The sequence below is a fragment of the Ruditapes philippinarum genome, unplaced genomic scaffold (genome assembly GCF_026571515.1).
Source record: "Ruditapes philippinarum isolate M1 unplaced genomic scaffold, ASM2657151v2 ctg272_1_1_1_1, whole genome shotgun sequence".
Classification (NCBI taxonomy): domain Eukaryota; kingdom Metazoa; phylum Mollusca; class Bivalvia; order Venerida; family Veneridae; genus Ruditapes; species Ruditapes philippinarum.
The window spans coordinates 277,907-302,301 of NW_026860885.1; the positions used below are offsets into that span (position 1 = coordinate 277,907).

Sequence of the window (24,395 nt, forward strand, 5' to 3'; positions counted from 1 at the left end):
ATTCTTATCATTTCTTTATTTAGCAATATACGTACACATTATCTTGAAATGCAAATATACAGCATCCTTAGTAAGTCATTGCTCGGTTATAATAATTATAAGATCCTGAACAGCTGAAGGGGACATTGAGAATACCGGACCGCTGAGAAAACCGGACAAAACCCTCAGTCCGAAAGCCGTCCGGTTTTCTCAACTTTCACTGTAATATGTTTGTTTGTTTTCTTGCACGGAAATGTACACATTGATAATAAATAATACATTAATTTGTATACAATTGTGTGATTGTATAAGATATTTTTTCACGTTTTTATTTTTAATTTAATTTTTTATATGTGTTATATGTGGCTGAAGAAATGTTTCAGTATGTTTAAATGCAACATTTTTTCTATGTAATTACAGCAAATTCAGGCGTATGAAGACGCGTTACGCCAACAGAGACTCAGCGGATGGGTAGGTTGTCTTAGTAATTAATGCTATCACTTGCTAACTTATTATACTGTTTTTCAATAATTTTTTGATAAAGGTCTTCATGTCCTTTTTTCTTCTTTTTTTTCATTTCAAATATTTGTATTACATCTGAAATAGTTATTTTTTAATTGAAATTTATGATGAAGTTTATGATGATATAAAATTATTTATGTTGAATTTATTTATATTTATAACTTGTTATTATCTATTATTATTATTATCGTATTTATTTGTTTCGTGCATTTTTCTTTTTACACCAGAAACCTAAAAGGGCTATAAATCCGAAGTTAGCTGGCAAGAAGAAGGCGAAAAAGAAAGGAACAACAAAGTCGAAGCCGGGAAAGAAAAACAAGGTGTCTGATAAAGTTGCTAAAGTTGCTAATGGTACTGCTAAAGAAGATCTAGCATTAATGGATAATGCTGGGTTTGAAGATACAGAAATGACCGAGATTAAAGTAGAAATACCTGAAGACGACGAGGATGATGAGGTGCCACATGCACGCATGCGCACTTCTCCACACTCAACACTGTAGATCTTCTGAGTATTTCAATGCGTCACTAAGTGTGCTTAATAGGTGTCTTGTGTATTGGTGGTAAATTAGAGTCTTTACTCGAGTGCTTTGACTGTATGTTCTAGAATTGTCGATGCTTCTTTTGCCTCTCAAAATTTATTTGAAACAAATAGATTTTTCTATTTAATGATTGATAATAATAATACGCCATAGAACGTGAGATGGATGTTTGAATAACTATTTACACTTTTTATACTATTTTATTGTAGCTGCACCAACAGAATCACTTAAACCAAAATTTAATGTACTATTTACACATATTTCACGATATAATCAACTATGAAAAGTAACATATTCACACCGCAAAAGGATAACATTTGTTACACCTATACTCTTTAGTTAAAGTTTTCTCTCATAACTGTTTAGATTACAATGCCTGTTCACATAGAGGCGAGATTTACTAATGTTGTGATGAAACAATGAATGGCTAAATTCTTACTGCTCCTGCTTGTTAACAATAAATATGAAAATGAATTTCTCACTAATTCTTGAGCTATGACTTGTATTTTTTTCTTCCTCTCTCTCTCTCTCTGTTTTTTTATATAGGGATTTTACTTAATACTCCTATTCAAAGTAAGGTAAGCTCACGTACACACGCTTGATAGAATACACTTCTCTAATGTTTAGCTTTATAACACAACAGATTAGAATAGTAGATTTAAAAATATGTCGTCTTTCCTTTCAGATAGTTTCTTCTGTGTAAGAAGCTTTTGGCACATTTATCAAATATTGCAGCTTGTAGAATTAGTCTCTGGTTAAAACAGTTAAAAACATTTCTAAAACTTACTTTCGAATATAAAGTTCTTATGTTGACTTCTTTTACAATCACAAACAATCTTAAATAACTGTTTATCTTTGTACATGTAACAGATCAGCGAACAGTATTTATGTATTTATCTTGTTTTTAGATATTTTGATGAATCTTTAGATTTTGTCATGTACTGTTACACTCTTTAATCAGTACACTATACTTTTGTCCTCTGTAACAGTAACTGTTATTAGTTAAAACACGTACTTAGAACTTTCGTGTATTCTGTAGCATGAAGAGGAAAACCAAGATGAAGAAGAAAGCGATAACGCGCAAGAACTTAGAAACGACGGCTATATAGAACTGGTCCTTAAAGTCATGGCTAGAATGTGTGATGGACAAAATCACACTTTGCAGGTAATGTTAAACTTTGTGTTTATATATATAATCCAATAACTGCAATGCCTACTTTATATCAACATTGTTTCAATGTTTTCACCATAGTTCAATGTATTCATGTCTATCGTTGTTAGATTGTAGATTTCTTGTAGATAGGAAAACAAACACATGTAAACAATCTTTGCTTCAAATCAATTCTTCTGTCAAATTTAAATTTATGTATAAATATATCTACATGTAATATCTTTCTGAAAAAATTCAATTTTGTCAACGTTGCTGGCTTAATACTTTTCAACATGTTAATAAGTATCCGAGTACACAATACGCTATCATTTGCTTGTTTATTCATGGTCATGATTCCAAGCTTTGAATCAAGGATTACTAACTGCAGCCTTTACTATGTCTTCTTCCATATTGTTGTCTTAAACACGAAGCTGCTTTCCGCTGCATATAGTTGGGATAGAAATTCTAAATTATATGTACCATAAGGTATAAAATGTTTGTTTTATGTAACTGAGAATTGTATTATTAGACTTGTTAACAATACAATATTTTGCATGATTAAAGTTCACAAAAGACAGCTTTCAAATTCATGCTTATCCCATGAACCTTTGTTTAGATAAGAAATGGACAATGTGCAAAAATATATAATACAAAATCTTTTGGTTGCAAATTTACAAACCGATAAGCAAACTTTTCTGAACGCTTGTACATAACAGTTTTTTTTATATTTTGAAAAAGAGCAGTGTGTTTTGTGAACTTTATCTTGGATTACTTTATTTTGTGATGATAAGACTATGTTGGAAAACAATTTCAGTTATATAATGTTTGCTAGTTTTTTAAAAGAATGATAATGTAACGAGGGGTTCCAAAATGTTTATAAAACAAAAATGTGATGTTTTAACAGTAATCATTTTATTTAAGCCGGTTTTCAGTCAAATTACCAATTAAACTAATATGAAAGATAAGCTATGTCCATCTATGCTTCATTATTAATTCACACTGCTTCTTTCTATCGACTTTCTGACGTCTTTCTGGCGTACTAAATATGTCTTTTCACGCATAAATTTCTTAGCTGTCGATGTTTGCTTTTAATAGATTTACTTAACTCAATGTTCGCATATCGTTCTATAATTTACTCTTGTTAATCTTAAGATGAAAATAACTGAAAGCCATTTTCAATTTTCAAAAAAAAAATCGTTTCAAATTGTTCAAAATTTGTTCATCATGAGATGGGCCGACTTTGTTGTTCCTTTCTTTCTGGCTTTCTTCTTGCCAGCTAACTTCGGAATTATAGCCGTTATACAGGTTTCTGGTGTAAAAAGAAATTTTGAAACAAATCCCGAGAAAGTAGACATAAATAAATGTATCAAGACGTTTCTTTCATTTCAGTACGCATTGTTCCCTTTGGCATATTTTATAAACATTTCTAACCCCTCGTATGTAAAACTTAATTAATAAAAGACGCAGAAAAAATATTGATATTCTATTAAAAGATTATAACAAATATTCGGACAAATTGTAAATGCGATTCTCAAAACTGACGATACAGTTAAATCATTTATTTTTTTCCTTTAAGTAAGCACTCTGTCGGTTTTGTTTATAATATGCAAACTTATATATCAGAACACCTTTCTTTTAATATTTGTCTCTGTCTCCTTAAACAAACAGAAAGTCGCACATTTTCATTTCTAAAAAATACATGATTTAACTGGTGCCTCGTCTTTGTTTCGTATGCCTTTATGCTTACATGTAACCGTTCACGTGCTGTCTGCTTATAGTGTCTATATATTTTAGATGTCACAAGATGCGGGTTCCAGTCCTGTTTCTACGAACAGTAAACTTCATTTTCAAACATCTACATATTCATTTCAATCAATAAATTATTTTGTACATATAGAAACATTCATTTTTTTCAATTTTCAAATTTTTTTTGTGTTCAAAATGTGATTTTTCTTTGTAAATTTATATATACAGAAATATAAGTGATGTTTTCAATGAAAAAGTTAAAAAGAAATTTTAGAAAAGAACATTGTATAAAAAATACTTTGGAAGCACTCATTCCTTCACCATCGTCTTGTTTTAATATTCAAACCGTATGATCTTAATAATACATTTATAAATTTTTCAACATTAGGTTTTTTTATATACTAACGAATCTTAATATTCATTTGAATATATTATGATTATATAATTACGCATGCCTGTAATCATTTACATTATTCATCCTACTAATAAATTCTGGGGTTCTGGTTTCCTCAACAGGCTTATCTTAGAGAGCAGCCGGACAACTTGAAGACGTTCAACATTATATTGGAGACAACGCAGTTTGTCACCGTTCTCTATTCAAACATAACCAACGAAAACATTGAACTATGCGTGCAACTTTTTGAGTGTATAAACGAGTTTACAGCTGTAAGTAGGGTCATTGTTGTAATATATGTGTTTGCCGTGTTTATCAATGCAGGATTACCTCAGAGAACAGCCGGATAATGTGAAGTCTTTCAACATTATAGGCGAGGTTACCCAATTTCTAAATGTGATTTATTCAAACATAAAAGCTAAAAGTATCGACTTGGTAATTCAACTCTTCGATACGATGACCGAGTTTACGGCAGTAAGTGTTCAAAATGATTGGTTTAAACAATATTTATTTCTTCTTCCATATTTTCAAACATAAATTTCAATCAAGAATTGAATAGAAAGCTTAAATCTTATAACTCTCTCCTTCAAAATGATTTTTACATTTTTGGTATTATAATAATCTCTGATACCCTTTCCATTTAAACAATCATTGTATTGTCATTCTAGGTGGGCACCAATAAAAGCTACATCATTTATGACACCAGTGTAGCGTTTTTTAGTTTTGATATATATATTAATATAGAAAGGTTTTGATAATGGACTCGTGATGTAGTCCTATTTGTTGTTTTGTCATATCTTTGTAAACACGTTGTACATACTTAAAACATAAATTCTCACTGTATCACGTACATTCACCTTTGATTACGGTAATAAATGATAAAGTACTGAAAATCATCGTAAAAGAATATCAATGTGGTGAAGCATACCAAACAGAAAACTTATTTTCTAAACATATTTATAATCATATTGAGATGCTGCCACTCAAAGTTTCTATCATATTCAACTTGGTGAACATCTAACAAGCAGCTATCATATCAAATAGATACAATTACCTTAAGTGTCTCAACCTAAGTAAATTACAAAAGCAAGTGTTTAATTGGGTATACTTGTAAATGAAATTATTTTGTAGGGAAATCAAGAAAATCGCGTGGTTATCTATGACAACAAGATTATTGACTACATCAACTTCATAATGAGAGCTGGGGATTTCGAGGATTGTTCTACTGATAAGGTAAATTGTTACAATTTAAAATTAAATTGCCTTTTCTCCTCACCACCTTGATAGTTTAGTAAAGTATCATACCGTATCATACAGCAGAGTACATTTTGCGTTTGATATTGCTATTTTTAATGTATAAAATATTTGTTGTATTATCGATTCCTATGAGATTATTTTAACAAAAATTCGTTTACAGCACCATTTTGTATTGTAGGTTCTAGCTTTGAGAGAAAGTATTTCCAACCTTGTGCTATCGCTGGTAGAAGAAAATGGACCAGGAAAAACACAAGTTGCTTTGGTAACCTATTTTATATCATTCTGTTGAGTTGAAATAATACACTTGTTTTATTATGTCACCATAAAATTTGGGTATATATTTTTTTGCTTTTCAGCATTTTTTCGCATACAGTTCAAGCTGGCATTGTAACAAAAATACAGACGGGGACGACGGAATGAGTAAAGTGTCACAGAGAAAGTGTCAAAAAAGTGAAACAAAAAAGTGTAAGAAATATTTACGATATATTTTTGCAAGAAATAAGTAAATGATTTTCTTTTGATTTATAATCTAATAGGAGGTCAAGGACACGTTGGACAAGAAAGCAGTTGTGACTTTAATGACCGAATGTTTTGAAAATCATGGCATTGACAAGAAAAAGTTAGAAGAAATGAAATATATACAATTGGAAGGAGCACTGCCGCCATCGAAAAACAAGGCATTGACTGGGGCAAAAGATAAGCTCATTAGGGGACTGAAGGTATGTTCTTTTCAACAATTTTTTTAAAGTGACTTTGTTTTTTAAACTATCAATAACAATTATTATTATATATTTGAGAATAATATCAATAATCAGTATTTTACAATTAATATAATTTAACTTAAATAAATACAGACAATGCTTTGTGTTTAACATATTGATTAACGATTTTACAAAAGTATTAAAGTATATTTAACACACCGTCTCTGTAAATATCGTTTTTTGTTTTGTTTTTGGTGGTTAAATAGTTATCGACTAAGAAAAAGAGAAAACTTTAAAAGTCGTGTTCAGTGTACAAAGTTGAATATATGAATATCATACAGTGTATAATATGTTCTGGAATAGAATATGTTTATTTGACTGTACTTTTGACCGCAGAAGAAGGAAAAGAATGAGTTTGCAGAGGAATATGAAGATGTTGGATACAGATTATATCTGATACTTGCAAGAATGATTGACATAGATCCTCATATTGTAGAGACACGTAAATATTTTCATGACATTGTTATTACTTCTTGTGTGAATGTAGTTTTAACACTTTGCCGCAGGGTCTTAAATATTTCGTTATAGTAATATTAATATTCATCTTATGTAGTATTGATGCTTTGTTGTGTTTTTTTAATATTTGGAGATAGAAACGAATGAATATGGTATAATGTAATTTGATGTTTGTTCATTCAAACAACTGGTTAAGTATAAATAAAATTGCTGTGACTCAATTTGTGCGGTATATTTGATTTTTGGTTGTCGCTGTTCCAATATTTGCATGACATTATACTTTGCAGGATCTTAAATGTTTGGACATAGTATTCTAAACAGATAATCGTATAATAGATATAATAACTATGATATATTGTACTTCGATGAATGCTTCAAATTAAACAACGGGTTTGCATAAAGTATAAAATTTAATAATTCAATAAGTATAAATACAGTTTTTTAAATTGTTTTAATTAAATTTGTACGGTCTATTTGATTTTTGTTGTAGCTGTTATATCATCATTGTTCCAGATTGTGTTCTAAAGTCTTATTTTCACTGTTTTAAAACAAGTATCTTCTTTGTATATAAATATTCGTATATATGAAATCTAATAAATGTCATATTGTTCAAGTTGATTTAAATGTTAAATTTCTTTAAAATCGAATGATTGGATCAAATTCCTGATAAACACTTATATTTTTCAGTTATCAATAAAATAAGGATATGCACGAAAATATGTATAGCACTAAACATTATAATTGTCATTATGAAGTGCATGTTCATGCTCCTAATATAGATGATGTTAAATGTTAACTTATCAAATTATTGGTTTTCTATTTTAATGTTATAGTGAAATTGACACCGCTGCAACAAAAGGCCTTCAATTTTTACAAGAAAAATTGTCAGTCTATAGAAATTGTGAAGGATGATGAACTACAAAAGGCCAACTTCAGGGTAAAAAGCAAGGTACGTTACATTATGTACAGTGTCTTCATTAAAGTGAAAATGGGCAACAAATATATCATTTCTGCCTGATTTATTGATCGCATAACATTGTTATCATTTAATTAAATGTCAATATATGCACAAATTGAAAAGCAGTTTCTAATGGCCCTGCACTAGAACATGGTTGGTTCAAATTATAGACGATCGTGCAATGGCTGAATGCGTCTATCCATTAAATCTTTAGAAAAATTCAGAAAATGTACCAGTAAACTGAATTGTAAATTTTTAATGCAAAGGAAAAATTCAAACATATAATTATTTATCATTAATTTTGTTTATATATTTTCATAGCGTGTGTTGCGCGAGGAGGTCAAGGAAATGTTGAAATGGAGCGTTGATAGGTCTTCGCCGAGTAACAAAATCAGAGACCTTATGGCATGGAGCGGAGATATAATGAAGGATATTGCTTATCAGCGGCGCATCCTTAGCAACTACGTGGCAATTGTTCTCACTAAGGGCTGGTACGTTTTCACTATATTTCGTAATATTTCAGTTTGACTTTCTCGGTAAAGTCAGAACTGCAATGTTAGTCGAATAAGATTAAAAGTTGTCTCCTCAGCAGTCTTAAAATATGTACATGTTTGTATGTTAACATGGCAATACACCTTAACCCTAAAGTGTATACGGCTATTTAGACAAGGATTTAGAGGTAAGTCATAATCATCATAAATTCATAAGAAACAAGCGAGTCTTTACAATGTTTTTTATGTTCACAAATTTCTATAAACGAACATAAGAGTTCGTCATTGTGAAAACATCACAGTCCAATAATGTAATGCATTTACCAGCCAAGAGGATTTATCAATCTATCCGTCTAGTATAGAAATTATGTTAAAATCTAGCTTCAATGACATGGAAATAATAGGGATAATTTTAACTTTACAATTAAACAAAACATCTAGCATACAGTTTACTGCATCTGGTTTCAGGTTAGGGTGGAATCATCTGGTCACAATACTATCCTTCGCTATAAACATTCTAATGTTGGTGACGTGGAATGCCAAAGGTTCGCTAGATACACCCGGATTGTTTAATAATACAACTGCTATCCCAGCCTCTGTAAATGAGTAAGTGATATAAATGTATGAGGAAGAACGTATCAAAGTTATGAAATTGATCTATAAGTACACTAACAAGTAATGATAAGATCACTAACAAGTAATTACCTGAATAAAAAAGGAGCATTAATCCGTACTTTCTTTTTCATGGTAAATGATGAAAAAATCTATTAGCTTGTTTAATAGAATAGAAAGGTTTCTCATCATTTATACGTTTTTTATGGAAAGGTTCCTCAATAATCATACGATTAGTGATATTTGATTTATAGCTTGCGGATTTCAATAATTTCTATGCATGATATTGCACGGCACGGGATCAGATGCGTAGTAATATAATCACGAATGTCGTGGGCAAGAAGAACATGAACGATAAATCGTGCAATATTGTCAAGATGAACAATTATTACTATATCCATTCTTATTATATCTCATAGAAAAAGAAAGATCTATAGATATATTGCATTTATCTACGATACTAGTCTGTTGTTTTTTGCCTTATTTGACGTCAACAACAGTGTAAACATTCCTTTCTTACATCGTGTATATATTGTATATTTAAGTTCGCACTTTGGTTTTGTCGTGACACGGCTCATTTATATTTTGACAACATAGCTATTTTAATTTTTTGTTACTTCTTTAAGCCCAATACCTGAAATCAGCAACCTTACAAATGAACAATATACAATGGCTATCTACATACTGGGAGGTTTGCACAATTTCTTCTGCCTTCTCGTATTTATAAGCTACTTTGTCGGCAATCATCCAAGGTTACCAAAGCCGAAGACGTGGCTTGCATCCATCAGGTAAGAAGAAATAAATGTTGATGACAGGTAATGTTTTATTGTGTAGGATAGATTAAGCTTGTATACTTGCTATTTTATTTACATATCCATTGTTTTTTACTCGAGTAATAATGCATTACATTTAAAATAACTATATAAGATTTTTTGTATGACAAATACAGAAATTCTACTGAGATTTTTTTTCACAGATCGGGCCTGGAAATATCTTTTCGAGATAATATTATGTTTAACATTTAGTGTAGGTCTATTTCGATAACTTTAGTGCGAATTAAAGAGACTCCACTAATGATATGTACATAACAAGACTGAAAATATGTTTTCAATATTTGTGTTCCATTTGATGTAAGTCTTTTCAAATAACTGGTGTGCAAAATTCAGACATTTCAGCTCACACTCTTTTTTCCAATGACATCAAATGTAAGGCACTAATGTAAGAATGAAATTTAATCTTTGGAAGAACGTTTTGACGGCTTTTAAACCTTAAAAGAGGTCATGATTTATGCTTTAAAAGTATTATGTTGACTTAATGTAATTACATTTCTTTTTGTCTACGATAAAATAATAACAATAGACTGAAAATCAATTCACTTTTATTAAATAATTTTCCATTCTGTAATAGAGTGAAGTATATATAATAAAACCGATTCATATGTATATATAATTTAGGGCTTTGTTCATCTCGAAGAAGAAGTTAGAAGAAGAAGCAGATGAAGACAAGAAGAAAAAGCACGTGTCTAAAATGGATGCGAAGTTGATGAGTTTTACTACATTCTACTACTTTGTAAGAGCGCAGTTACTGTATCGTTGTATACACGTGACTTGTTCTATATTACCATTAACATGCACACATCGAAGAAATTATCATACTATCGGTTGACCTGGCTTATACTTGTATATAACTTTTACTGTTTGATATGCGACAATTTACTAACAATAATTCTACTACAAATAAGTAGTATAAATAACAATCCGACAGTTATTGCTTCTTCGTAAGTTTTCAACAGTCTCAATGCAAAGGCTTTTCAGGATGGGTGAAAAAATATAATTATTTTTTTTTTTTAGAAAATATGTTTGGTTTTCAGTTTCATTTACTGTATATATTTTATCTTTTATTTTATGAATTTTTAGGCAATTCATTTGTTTTTAATAAAAGAACATCATTTAAATTATAGGCTTTTGTCGGCTTGTCTATTGGTGGAACATTATTTCATGGATATTTCTTTGCATTCCATCTTCTCAACATTGTCAACAACAATCAACTGCTGAGCGGAGTTATCAAGGCTGTAACACAAAATGGTAAGTAAGAAACCCACATTTTTTTTATTTTATTCATTTTCTTTATTTGAGAAACTTAACTAGCTAACTATTTATTAATTATTCCTAGAGGGGCATCTGGGGTCTACTCTACTAGACAGTAAAGTTGGAAAATCGCCATATGACATTAACTGATTACCATTGTGCTACTTTAAACTCAAACAAAACAAAGGAAACTGTTATGTGCACCAATTACAAAGAGTTATTGCGAAGATTACAGAGACAAATATGTGATAACTTACAAAGTTTCTTTTTTTGTACAATAATGGGGTTATTCCAATGTTGTCCTTTTGATAATTTTGATTAATTTTGGAACTGTTAGAAATAAAAATTGTTCCAGGAAAAGAATGTTGTTGACATATGCGAATTAATTGATATAAAACTGTTACTTATATAAAAGAAAAAAGTACTTTATATTGTCTGAAAGGTTTTCTTCACATTTTAATTTGATCAGTCTTGTAACTGGTTATTTCAATTATGTTTCAGAGACAAGATACGAATTTTATCTCTGTCCAACTAGAACAGTTATATTTTATAAAGCTACATTCAGACGTTCCATTTTATTATATAACATTTTTCCTTCTTCATTTTTTCATTTTTACGACTTTTTTTCTCCAGGAAAATCACTTGTGTGGGTAGGGATTCTTGGACTATGTGTGTTTTACCTGTATGCCATTATAAGTTTTGCCATGATGAGAAGTATGTTCAATCCCGATGACTATCTGTACTGTGCCACCCTTTGGCAGTGTACCCTGACTGTCATTAGATATGGACTGATTGGTGACCTGTTCGATGTAAGTGCATTTTGTTATTTACCTCATATATTTTACTTCTACGCTATCAAAATATAGATAATGTTAAAATTACTTGAGAAACAAAAGTAAAAATATGTACCGGCTATCGCAAGACAACACTATCTAAGGTTTTAATCTGATTAAAAACGTGAGCAGTCTTTCTATTTTAAATAAAAACTTTGTAATTTTTTACTAGGATTTTTAGAAATTTTCTTTAAAAAAAAATAACAAAGTAAGGTTTTAAAAAATGTTTTTAAAATTTTTAAATATAGAATAACATTTCTGATTTTACTTCTGCATGTTTATTCCAGAAAACAAAACGCACGATACGGAAAGATTTTCAAATGTTGGCTTTTGTTGTTTTCATTTTCCCCTTTTTCACCTCACCAAAGGGTTTTAATATACTTCGGGATATTTTGGACCCTTTTTCCCGAACTAAGGGCTTTAAGGAAAAAGCTAAGAATACCCCCTTTATGTTTTTAGGACCTAGGGTATTTAGGGGTAAAATTCGTAGAAACGTAATATCTTTTTAAAATTTTTTTTTCCCCCAAAGAGATATTTAAGTTTTATTTAATTTTTTCAACAAAAACCAAAATTTTTTAAAGTATTAAATGGTTTAAATTTGTGGTGGAAATTTGTTGAAATCTTTTTGTGTGCAACAATTAATAACATTTTTAAATACTTTTTTGGCAGCGAACCGGGCATGAGGGTATTGTTTTATTTTTCGAGAAAAAGTTATGACTTCGAGCTGCAAGGGAAGGGAAGTTGTTTTTAAGGTGTTTAGGGATTTACCTTAAAAGGTAAACCCTTAATTTTCATATGAGAAGAAAAAAGAAAGTCTATATCGATTTTTAAAAAAAAATATTTTGCTTAAGAGGCTATACATATTATTTATTAAATTAAAATGAAATATGAAAATAGATGAAAAAAAGGGATTTTTATTTTTCCCAAATTTCACTGCAAAATATTTCAGCAGGAAACAATTTTCGTATTTTACTGAGCTGCCGGACACTTTCTTCTAAATTTTACTAAAAAAAAATTTGGGGAAAATTTTTTAAAATTTTAAAATGCAAAAAAAAAAATGATTAAACTGATATATTGACGCCCTCAAAAAATATTTTTTACATACCCCCTCGGAAATAAAATGTATTTATAGAAAAAAAACTTTAAAAATCCCCCATTTTTACAATAATTGATGTTTTTAAAAACTGAATAAAATTTCGAAAAAGGGGTTTTGACAAATGTGCGCAGAAAACAACATTGGGCATTATACTTTCTTCATTCCTAAAGGACAAAGCAAACGCCTTAGAAATGGCCAAAACGGTATACCAACTAAAACATTTAAAAAGCGTACTTAAAAAGAAATCATTTAAAAAAATCATTTTAAAAATTTAAGTTTCTTGAATTTTTTTGAAACAAAGAATAAAAGATTAAAAGAGAGAAAACGAACGAAAAGCAAATAATTAGTTAATCAAAAACTAGAATTTTTGTTTTAAAAAAAAAAGTTAAACTTTCATTCAAATAATCAAACAAAACAAACACTCACTTTTTTACATTTTAGCTTCTTAAAGAAAACTACGATTTCTTTCCATTGGACCGGGCGCTGTCCCTTGCGGCAATGGGTCAGGATTCAACTGAAGTTAAGATTGACGATCTTTTGTATCAAGTAACATCAATTGTGGAGAAACAAAAGCGAGAGGTAAATTGCAACAGCGTATCTTTGTTGAGTTACAGCATTATTTTGTTTTTCTTCTGTCTTTCTTACAAGACTCTCCTCTTATATTTTAAACTGGCGAAGTTTTCTAGACAGCACCATATGTCATAATAAGTGGTTTTCTGATGTGTATATATGAATTTCAGGAACTAGAGAAGAAGCGTCTAGAGGAAAGAATGAGACAGAAAGCTTGGGAAGAAAAGCATCGGCTTGGTTCATTCCGTAAAAAGGCAAGTTTACAAACAAGGTCATCCGAGGATCTTCTATCGAGTGCACAGCAAGACGAACAATTCACTCACCAAGACACACTACAACTTGCAATTGAAAGTCCACCACAAGGTCTGTCGCCATCTTATTCAAGAAGACCAAGTATTTCTGCCCTTCAAAGACGCCCCAGTGGAGTAGGCCCTGGCTATCAGCCACCTGCTAATCGTCATGACAGATACCGCCGGCGACGCAGCGTAAGTCCGCTAGATCCAAGAGAAACCTTGTATCGCCGTTCATCCAGAGGCTTCGATGATGATCAGGAACCTCTTATAGGAGCCTTAGGGTATGAGGATCGTGCACAAAGCCCAACACTCTTCGGTGTTGACAATGACTTACTTGATATAACTCCTGTTCCGTTTAGTCGGCGGCAGTCATTAAGAAGTCCAAGACTCAGTTTGGCAACCTCGCCAAGAGAGCATACCTCTTTCTTTGCTGAGTCTGACCCGATGCCATACTTGAGACAATTATCACAACAATACTCACAAGAAAGGCGTCTTTCACAAACATACCCTGAAGGTAGACCACTGACATTACCACCAGATCGTGACCTTGACAGAGATGACGCTGATAGTATAACGTCAGACGGCGGAACACCTGAAACGCGCTTTTAGACCATGTTACCATCATTAAAATATCTAACAACGTCTAATTAAGAAGTTCAGATATATAATCCTAAATGCACAGCGTTTAAAATATATATACATATGAGTGGAGGACAAACTTATGCGATAATATGCAAAGCAATGTAGAGAAATTAGACGTAAATTCAGTGTTTTCTAAATGGTAGCAAATGTGGTTAGTTCGAAAACTAATTGCGATTTAAAGTCGTCCAACGTTAGCAACTGAGCTTTTTTTCAAAATGTATGCATTTTTTTAAAATTGTCGTTTTAAAAGTAAAAATAACATTTTTGGTAAAATTTTTTGTCATTTTGGATGCAAATTTATTCCATTTTTAAAATGTACAATAGTTGGTTTTTAAAAAGATATTTTTTTTACTTTAAAATGCACCCTTTGGGCCCTTTTTTCTCCCCTTTTTTTTATATCAATTTTTAAATATCTTTTAATATTGATGTTCATAAATTGTTGGGGCTGTTGAAAAAATCAATGGAATTTTTTATTGCTTTACGCTTAAAAAATTCTTTATAAATTTTGGCCCTTTAAAAATTTTTATGTTGTCATTATTGTGATTTTATTCTGTTCACATTATCCTTTCAAATACAGTGTTTCATTACCTATCGAGTTTTGTTTCAATTTAGCCAGACTTATTGCAGCTCGAAAAGGTTGTCTTGTACTTCATCAGTGTATTCAAGATAGAATACTGTTTAAGGCGGTACTTGGGGCGTGAAGAATGGTTAACCTATATATACATTGTGCAAAAAATAGTAATATCAGTCGAGGTGCTAGGTAACATTTCATCATTTGTTTACTTTGAAAACTGTAGAAATTCTTCGAATTGGTAGTGAAATAGATATGATGTGATCAGCAATAAAGATTTCCTTGTCTGTAGCTCTTTATTATTTCAGGTTTACATGAGTTCTATAAAACGTGTGTATGATATCATCTATGGAGTGACAATATCCACGTGTTACAGAATGCTTCGAGACATTCATTACAGAATGATATCAATTTGTTGGTCATCTTTTCAAAAATTAAGATCGGAAAAATTAATGACACGTGGTCATTTGAGTTAAATATTTTAATTATAAAGAAAAAAACAAGAACAGATTATGGCTAACAAAATATGACATTCTTGATTATTTCCATTGCTATTAATGGTAAAAAACGAAACTAGACCAGTCCTTTGAACGGGTGAATATACATGTATATCGACGTCGTTGCCTGAAAATATAAGAATGATACTAAAATAAATGAGCCGCGTCACGACAAAACCAACATAGTGGGTTTGCGACCAGCATGGATCCAGACCAGCCTGCGCATCCGCGCGGTCTGATCAGGATCCATGCTGTTCGCTATCAGTTTATCTACTTGTTATAGAGTTGGTAAGCGAACAGCATGGATCCTGATCAGACTGCGCGGATGCGCAGGCTGGTCTGGATCCATGCTGGTCGCAAACCCATTATGTTGGTTTTGTCGTGACGCGGCTCAAATGTATTTGCCTACGAAAGGTTTGAGTTAAAACTAGTATAAAGGATCACAATTTTTCTTTTTGAAACGGCAGCTGCTTATATGATTAAGTTTTACGTTTTGTGTGAAATTGGTTTCCGTTTTTACGAATTACTATTACGATTGTACGAAAAGATATTTGTTTTTACAAAATAAAACTTCCTTTTTTACGAAAAAAAGTAGTTTGTAATCTTAGAATATTACGTTTTCTTACGAAATGATACGAAATTAAAAAAATGTTTTTAAACGGATGTAACTATACGGGCTTCGTAAAATGTATTAATTTCTTTCATGAGTACATTTTGTTCGAATAAGGTAAGTTGCAAATCATGGTTTGATTAAACTCTAGCAATTTGATAATGTATTTATAACTGCTATAGGATTAAAACTCACATAACTTACATTTCAACAATAATTACAAGTTTTTCTACAGTTCGTTAAAGTCCAGCCCTTATATTCCGGAATAATACAATAGTTCAAAGTTGTGTTACATCCAACGGCAATGTCGTGACAGAAAAGGCTATGGGTATGGCCAGAAACCCCTGAAATATATAAATTCATTTTTTGTGGAAAGCAAACTGTTAGCGTATATTACATTAACTTTTGATTTGTTTAATAAAGTAGTAATAATATTCGATGTGTTCAAAGTTTTGTTGGTACATTCCGGACAAAAATTTTCATATGCTACCATGAACAAACGCTAAATTTTTCATATTTGCTAGATTTGATGAACATAACGACGTTCAACGTATTTCAAGCGCCGTGACCAAGATTTAAGGAGCAGGATAAACATCAGCATCAAATTTCAAATATTCTCCATTGTTTGTCATTGAATTAGTGAGAATTGAAATAGACTGTTTATGAAATTTTAGTATGCATTTCTTTTAATTTTACAAAATATTGTCATATTACAGTTGATCAAAATATTGATCTCGATCCTCAAATTGGGTCCGATTATTTGGGTCCGATTATTTCTGTAATTATTTTTGTTATTCGTCGATTTCATCCAAAAATAGGATTGTTTCACGCAAATCAACGATATTTTACATTTAGTTTATATATCATTTAATCCTAGCAAAATGCGATCAATTTTGGATCATCAAATAATCAAAATGAAATCAGGATCCTTTGATACCGATCCTAATCTTTCATTAGATAACAAGGAACCAGGTTATAAAATCAATCGATTAGAGTACCTGTGGTGCTTGTCGTTGATGGTCTAGAAGTGGTGGTAATCGTTGAAGGTGAAGTTGGTTTTGGTGTGGTTTTAGCAGCTACAAGAAAAGATTCTATAAGTATGCAAAATAACTCAGTTGCCATCTTTTATCAAAGTTAATAGCTTTAACCATTATTGTTCGAATCCAAACACCAGATAACAAGAGCCTGCGCCTAGCGGGGTCCGCGCTCGATTTTTGCTTATTTCCATAGTCAAACACATCAGAGGACAAGAGTACTTCCAAAAAAAAACATAATTTTCTTGTAAAAATTTAGATTCAAATTTCATATTTGACCTTAAAAGTGAAGATCATTCAAAGGTAAAAATAAAATTCATTTTATTAATCATCATGTCAGTTTTGTCTCTTTTTGCTCTTTCAGTTAAGTAAATTTCAATAATTTGACCTTGATACCCGCGTGCCATTGTTAAATAATTCAACGTGTCGATTTTGTGACATAATAAAAAATATTTAAAAAGTTAACCTTGAAGGTCAAGGTCACTTATAATTCAAGATTCAAGTTCAATCTAGTCTCCATAAACGTCTTGTTTTACAGGAATGTTGTTTCGAAGTATGATGACAAATAATTAAGAAATGGAAAATATAATGTTCAACGTCAACGAAAACCTGACTAAAGCAATGACTTGAAAATGTTCTTCGAAATGGTCGAGCAACAATGTTATTGTGTTTCTTTTGTTACAATATTAATTATTCTCACAACAGCAATCATTGCAAAATGGGAAAATGAAACACCTGACACTATATTTAAACTGTACATATTCTTATCTATTTTTTACAAATAATTCGAACATGATTACCAGGAATTCCTTTGAGTAAGATGATAATCCTGAAAAAGATGCTCTAAACGACATTAACGATTTTAAAGACCGAACCCTTTTTAATGATATTTGTCATCATTGTGAACTTAAGTTTTTATTTTTCAAACTTACAAATTAAATCTCTTATTCATTTTCTTGGCAATATTTAACAGAAAATTCACTCTACATGCATAGAAATTTGTTTACATACGGGTTGTTGCTTGAGGCGTTCCACAAAGATTACAAGTTTTTCGACAATTCACTTCAATATATTCATGCTTTGATATATTACAGGCAATGACGTAACACTTTGCTTTGTCTTCACAAACTGAAATTAAAAAGAAAATACAATGTCAATTAATTAAGTTAAAACGTCTTTTAAAAAAAAGTGTTCAATGGTTGGAAACAGAAATGTTTTATACATCTTTTGCAGTATTTTAAAACGCACGACTTTTTCATTCAGTTGCTCTCATTGTTTAATTTCGTTCATACACATATTTAGTAGCTATATCATTGTAGCGATAACTGTACTTGGGTTTACTCAAGAACAATTCAGAGCTTTTCATAATTTTATATACTATGGCATACTTGTACAATTGCGGTTACTCTGCACTTAATCATGTCAAAAATATATTAAGTAACAGCAGATAATGAATAAAAGCATACGTGGTATTGCAATAAAGGGATCCACTATGATTCGATCAGTTAATTTTTCAAATTAATCGAATAGATATTCCAATGTTTAATGACTTTCTATGATTAACAATATATATTCCAATTAGGACTTACAATATGAACGAGATCTGAGCTTAAACATGCTTGAACAAAGTGTTAAGCCTTTCCACGATAATAAAGCCATTACAGTGTAGTCTGAGCACGAGTCATAACATTGGTTGCGCTTTTGACGGTTTTTTTTCAGAGCGGTATTTTTTTAGATTTAAATCCCGTCAGTATCGTATCAAATGGACCGGTCTGAATTCATACAGGAAACAACCATGACATAAAAACAGCAATAAAGTGTTATAAAATACGATGTTCCGTTACCTTCCTGTGTGACAGGCGCAGTCGTAAAGCCATGTGCTGCCTTTGTCGTTGTTGCTGTTTTCGTGGTCGGCAACGTATATCTAGACGTTTCCATTACCGTAGACATTTTCGTAGACGGAGGAGATGATGATGATGATGATGTGGACATTATTGTATTAACTATTGGTGATGTCAATGACATTGGCTTTGCCGTCGTGGAAGATGGAACACAAGGTCTTGAATCGTAGTCATTGCACATTGTAGAATTACAACAAACGCTACAAGATGACCGTTTTCTGCCAACAATCATCGACGAGTCAATCTCGTCATGCGCTCCGCACATCTTTTTAATATAATTGCATGTAGTGTAATAACAAAACTTAAGACAATCTTACAATTTACTACTTAGAAAAAACTTAAGACAATCTTACAATTTACTACTTAGAAAAAAACTTTGTATGAATATAATTTTGTTAAAAGTTCTCTTTCATACAAGATTATCATATTTTCACAAATTATAACTTTTCAAAAATGATAACTAATTTTTTTTAAATGATCAATACAATAAAAGCGCGCTCTAAAACATTATTTTCAAATAGATTTAGAAAAACTTAGCAAAGTCTTAAATATCCAAAAAGATTTATCACAAAATAGTGCTACAAGTGTTCTTTCTAATGTATTTGTAACTTGATAATATCATTCTTAATTTCACAATAAAGGATAATATTTTACCCGGTCATTTCTTTCCACGCATTTGGTCTCAAACAAATTATCAGGCGCACCGACCCTTGACACAGGTTGAATTGAACAAACCTAAAGGGGAAATCAGAAGGTGTCATATCATTTAATAGAGTGAATGAACAATCTTTACTTTATTTTAAGATAATCAAAATATTAGATAACATTTCTGTTAACGGATTTGATTTAAGTGAAAAGGCAACTTTTTGGAACATGATTTATTTCACCTTTAGTAAGATTTTAAGAATTATAACGATGTTTTTTTCAAGTGGTAACTGATTTGTTTCCTAAGCCTGCTATTGATGGCAGGTTAATGCACACTTATTTGCAGTCCAAGCTTCATTTGGCCAGAAGTAATAAACAAACCAGAATAGTTGAACAAAATGACAAACAAAATGGAACAACAGTTCCTTCAACGATACAATAATTATGTATTTATTACAGAAGCTCTCACCTTGTCTCTGCCACATTGTTGAACTTTACCACAAGTGTTACTTCCAAGTTGTAACGGACAAACATAGCATAAAGGTCCATAGACGGGATCAAATCCTGAATATGTGTCAATGAAATCAGAGAACGAAGTTGAAAACGCTTAGACTAATGAAAAGGTCAGTCACGAATAGTATAATAACGACTTGCTTTTGTAAATATTATCTTTTGTGATATTGTTAGATTTTTATTGCAGATATACAATGAGTATAATTATATAAAACACTATCATAGTTAAAACTGTATGAAGAAAAGATCATTAGCTAAATCAGCTAAAATTGTCAAGAACAATATTACTTCACCAATAAATGTTTGAGAGCAATGCTTTTACCTGAGACTAGAGGCAGTAATTAATATAGAATAAAATAAAGAAAACAGATGGATTGTATTTAGATATATAAGATTGTGACCTTTCTGTCCACAACCTGCCACATTGCACAAATCGCCTTGGCAACACTCGGAACATGCCAAAAAGTCGTTTCTCTTCCCAATAACAGATTGCCTAGTTCCGCATTGCTAGAGAGAAAAACAATCGAACAGTTAACCATTTTTTTGGCAGTTATCGTACAAGTATTAAAGGATGATATTTTTCAACAAATAATTGTTCAGTTCTTTTCTCTTTTCTCTTCACAAGGACATTGAAACCTATACATGGTCTTCACCAGGGCAAGATAAACATAGATTATTTAAATTCTATACATGGACAAGTTTCATATACATAACATAATGTTGATAGATTTATTGATTATTTGTTTTTGTTTTAACTACGCCAAATTTTGCGACAATTTTTCCTAAGTTAAATCAATGGTACAGGAATGTTTGACGTCAGAAACAATTTTTCTTAGTTAAACCAATCACATCCTTAATAAAATTATGTAAGCTACATCAAGAACTTAAATTCATATTCATGTATACAAGTTTCTGCGTCCAAGTACATTTTATTTGACTATATCTTCTATTATTGAATTGTACATTATAATTTCATTCATCCTAGCTGTTATATTATTAAGAATTATTCTCAGTCAAAGTTTACAGTAATTTGTAGTTGAAATGTTATCCACCTTTTTGTCTCTGCACGATAGTTGATAACGAAAGCTTCCGGCTGCATTTACATACTGCTTTATTGCACAAAACTAAAAAAAAAAAATGAACACTGTCAGTTGCCTGGAATATCTCTGTTAAATTATTGATTAAAATATCTAAATAAATTGAATTAAGTTTTCTTTTAGATGCTAAAAAGTAGTGATTTCAATGGGATATTTGTTTTAAACAGTACAAATTGTTTGCCTTATCACCATAAAATGTGCAACTTAAGTGATGTAAGTACTCGGTGAGTGGCAAATACAGTATTTCGTGTGTGGTTTAAGTCATCGGTTAATAATTTAGGTAAGTTGTGTGTTTTAAGCGGTCCCATAAGTCAAACTAACTTAAATAAACTAAATAATAGCATTGTAAATAACGAACGGCGGAGGTCATGACTGGAAGAAGCATATGTTTAATTATTTCAACATTTTCAATTTTACAATATTTCTTATGCTTGTGTAATAACTATATATCATGAATTATTTTTTGTATGATTAGGAATAAAGCCTATATAAACTTGATTGCGTTGATCCATTGTTGTTTTACACGGAAGCATCACTTATGCAGTTTTGATTAAAGCTCCAATGTTTATATTTGGTATGATTACCTCGTGTTCACCACATTCACCAACCTCCTCGCACAAATTTGGCAAAGGTACATCATCACATTGTAAACATTTGTAACTAGTAACTAAAATTAAATCATATCATAAATGGCATTCATCATATAGGTCACACTGTGTCACAATTTATGTCCTTGAAAAGTGTTTACTTATATGATTGTTGTCCGTTTTTTTAAAAAAATATATGTTTTGGTTCTACGAAGCGTGGACGGTAACTTATACTTTCCAGTATCGTCCACGAATAGAGTCAATCGAACCGAGCCTGAAGCATTTTCAATTTTGTCAATTTGATCATTCTTTTGGGGTCCATTTTCTCTATACTGTCAATGTATTTGAAAAAGTTATTTTAAGAGCAAACTCAGCAGAGCAACACTCTTTTAATTTATATCATTTTCTTTTAAGTAAGCCTTCGAAAATATCTAATCTCACTAATGCATCATCTCCCAATAACAACTGAAATATATATCTTCTTAAGGGTGTCGCTCTGCAAAGGTTGTAATATGACTCGACTCATAGTTTGGACCTTTCGTTTGAAAATGACGTCAGCAGTTAAATCTATACACTATACATGCACCCTAGTGCGTCTAAACTGGAGTGCAGGTATTAGTTACCCTTACTCTAGAGCAGGCCCAATGATTGGCTCATTTTTTCTGGGGTTTATTTATTGTAACGACAGAGAAAGGGAAATCGATATAAATATTATATTCAGATGTTCGTTCATTGGTTACATTTTTTCTGGGGTTTCATAATGTGACAACATGAAACGTGTTTATATTTTAGCTATGATACAAAAGAGAAAGACCATATAAATGCTCGGCAATCTGATTAATACTCGGTGGCTATGCCCACTCGTACAAATCATATAGCATCGTGCTTCGATGTTCTTTCTTTTACTTTCTTTTACTTGTATTTGGTCCTTTACTTGTTTTGACTTTGTCTGAATTTTCTTAGCATCTATTCAAAGAAATAAAAAACATTTTAAACAAAACATTAGGCAAATAATTATATCTTATATATCATATGAATTAGATAAAGTCTTTAAAATATATATCTCACCAACAACTAGAAGATGGTGCAAAAACACCACAACAAATGCGAGCCTTTTCTGCACTGAAAATGACAAAAGTATTTATTTGAGATCAGTCATATGACATTTATATTACGATTATCATCAAACAATATAAAGTAATAGTTTACAAACACCATGAATACATGGCAACAGAAATTATCAAGTTAAAGCTCTCAGACATCGAAACATTGTACCTTAACTTAGTTGGTTCGAATACCGTCAGAGACTTTGGATTTTATCAAGAAGGGAAGCTATCCGGATAGTTTACGGAAAATCCATAGTTACATGTCTGTTTGTGCTTGTATTTGTGCACACGAAATGGCACATGAAGTGTTCCTCCAACATTAAAATGGAAATGTCGCCATATGACCTTTACAATACTTGTATAACTTAAACCCAACCAACAATGAAATTTCATCAAATGTTCACAATGGAATATGTGTCATACAGTCTAATATAATCATTACAATTATAAGGTACGAAAATTTAAAGTAAAAGACTAAAGAAACAAGGTTTTTGTATATATTTAACTTTCAAACATATATTTATTAAACAAATATGTAAACATTAGACTTACTTTATGCTATCTGTATGGACGAAAAGTGTGGAATTTATGGAATTTAAGACCAACTAAAGATAAGACAATATAACGATAGAGACGGGTTTAAATTTATCTAATATCTATTTAGTCCATGTACTAACTTATAACTGACTTGCGTAAACACAACATCTCGGAAGGATTGGTCTATTTGAAAATAGTTAAAATTAGCATCATTTGATTATATCATTTAATAACATAATTTAGTTAGAAAAAGATAGGATAGATATGATTTCGCACTTGATTTATTCAAGCGCAATAGTTGCGTTTTTTTAAAATTTAAATTTCAATTAAATTTATGTGTTGGCATTTTTTTATTTTAAAAAAATTGTTTCTATAGGGTATATAAAACTACTATTTATAAAATATTTTAAAACACGCTTACGAATCTAAGGGGATTTCACTTTTTTTTTTTTTTTTTTTTTTTTTTTGACATGACGGGACAGGAAATCTATTTTTGCGACATTTTTGTTTAACTTCATGCAGTTCTAGAGTAATAACTTTAGAGCAAAATTTCAAATCATTCCCTCTCTCTGTTATTCCAGAATAATTCTTCTAAACATTCTAATTTTGCAAATGAACACAGATTGAGGAGCGTTGTAGCCATTTTTCCTTGAAATTAGGTTAAGAGTAACACAAAAATACGATTTTCAACTTATTACCTTGTGCACATTTTTCTGTTTTAACTTCCTCAGTTGACCTATGTAAGAAATTCAAATTTTATGTTTGTAGGCTTTAGTATCTCAGTTATGTTCCTTTAATTAATCTATTGTTTTTATTTTTCTATTTATTTTATTTTAGTTTTTTGTTGTGTTTTGGTTATATCTTTATGTGTTGTTATTATTGAAACTTTTATTTTATATAATATTTATATA

The 24,395-nt window shown here is 30.9% G+C and overlaps 2 protein-coding genes across 2 annotated transcripts in view; one reads left to right on the forward strand and one right to left on the reverse strand.

The window, feature by feature from the left end:
• Window positions 1-14,609, forward strand: part of LOC132713750 (inositol 1,4,5-trisphosphate receptor type 1-like) — a 77,607-nt gene extending 62,998 nt beyond the window's left edge. Inside the window, exons 48-64 of the mRNA XM_060696430.1 lie at window positions 400-450; window positions 729-956; window positions 2,080-2,205; window positions 4,655-4,804; window positions 5,462-5,563; window positions 5,766-5,849; window positions 6,124-6,306; window positions 6,685-6,790; window positions 7,638-7,753; window positions 8,084-8,253; window positions 8,722-8,859; window positions 9,492-9,653; window positions 10,320-10,434; window positions 10,826-10,949; window positions 11,586-11,761; window positions 13,323-13,460; window positions 13,622-14,609. Of these exons, the coding sequence (XP_060552413.1) occupies window positions 400-450; window positions 729-956; window positions 2,080-2,205; window positions 4,655-4,804; window positions 5,462-5,563; window positions 5,766-5,849; window positions 6,124-6,306; window positions 6,685-6,790; window positions 7,638-7,753; window positions 8,084-8,253; window positions 8,722-8,859; window positions 9,492-9,653; window positions 10,320-10,434; window positions 10,826-10,949; window positions 11,586-11,761; window positions 13,323-13,460; window positions 13,622-14,353 (2,901 nt within the window). The 3' untranslated portion in view covers window positions 14,354-14,609. The remainder of the gene's footprint in view (window positions 1-399; window positions 451-728; window positions 957-2,079; window positions 2,206-4,654; window positions 4,805-5,461; window positions 5,564-5,765; window positions 5,850-6,123; window positions 6,307-6,684; window positions 6,791-7,637; window positions 7,754-8,083; window positions 8,254-8,721; window positions 8,860-9,491; window positions 9,654-10,319; window positions 10,435-10,825; window positions 10,950-11,585; window positions 11,762-13,322; window positions 13,461-13,621) is intronic.
• Window positions 14,610-15,420: 811 nt separating this feature from the next.
• On the reverse strand, window positions 15,421-23,592 carry LOC132713756 (uncharacterized). Its single transcript, XM_060696437.1, has 12 exons — window positions 23,500-23,592; window positions 22,910-22,963; window positions 21,839-21,921; window positions 21,210-21,281; window positions 20,559-20,664; window positions 20,114-20,208; window positions 19,654-19,734; window positions 18,943-19,264; window positions 18,110-18,226; window positions 17,063-17,140; window positions 16,269-16,408; window positions 15,421-15,581 (listed from the first exon to the last, which is right to left on the reverse strand). Coding segments are annotated over exons 1-11 (1,146 nt in total). The 5' UTR covers window positions 23,501-23,592; the 3' UTR covers window positions 15,421-15,581; window positions 16,269-16,271.
• Between the last annotated feature and the right edge of the window lie 803 nt (window positions 23,593-24,395).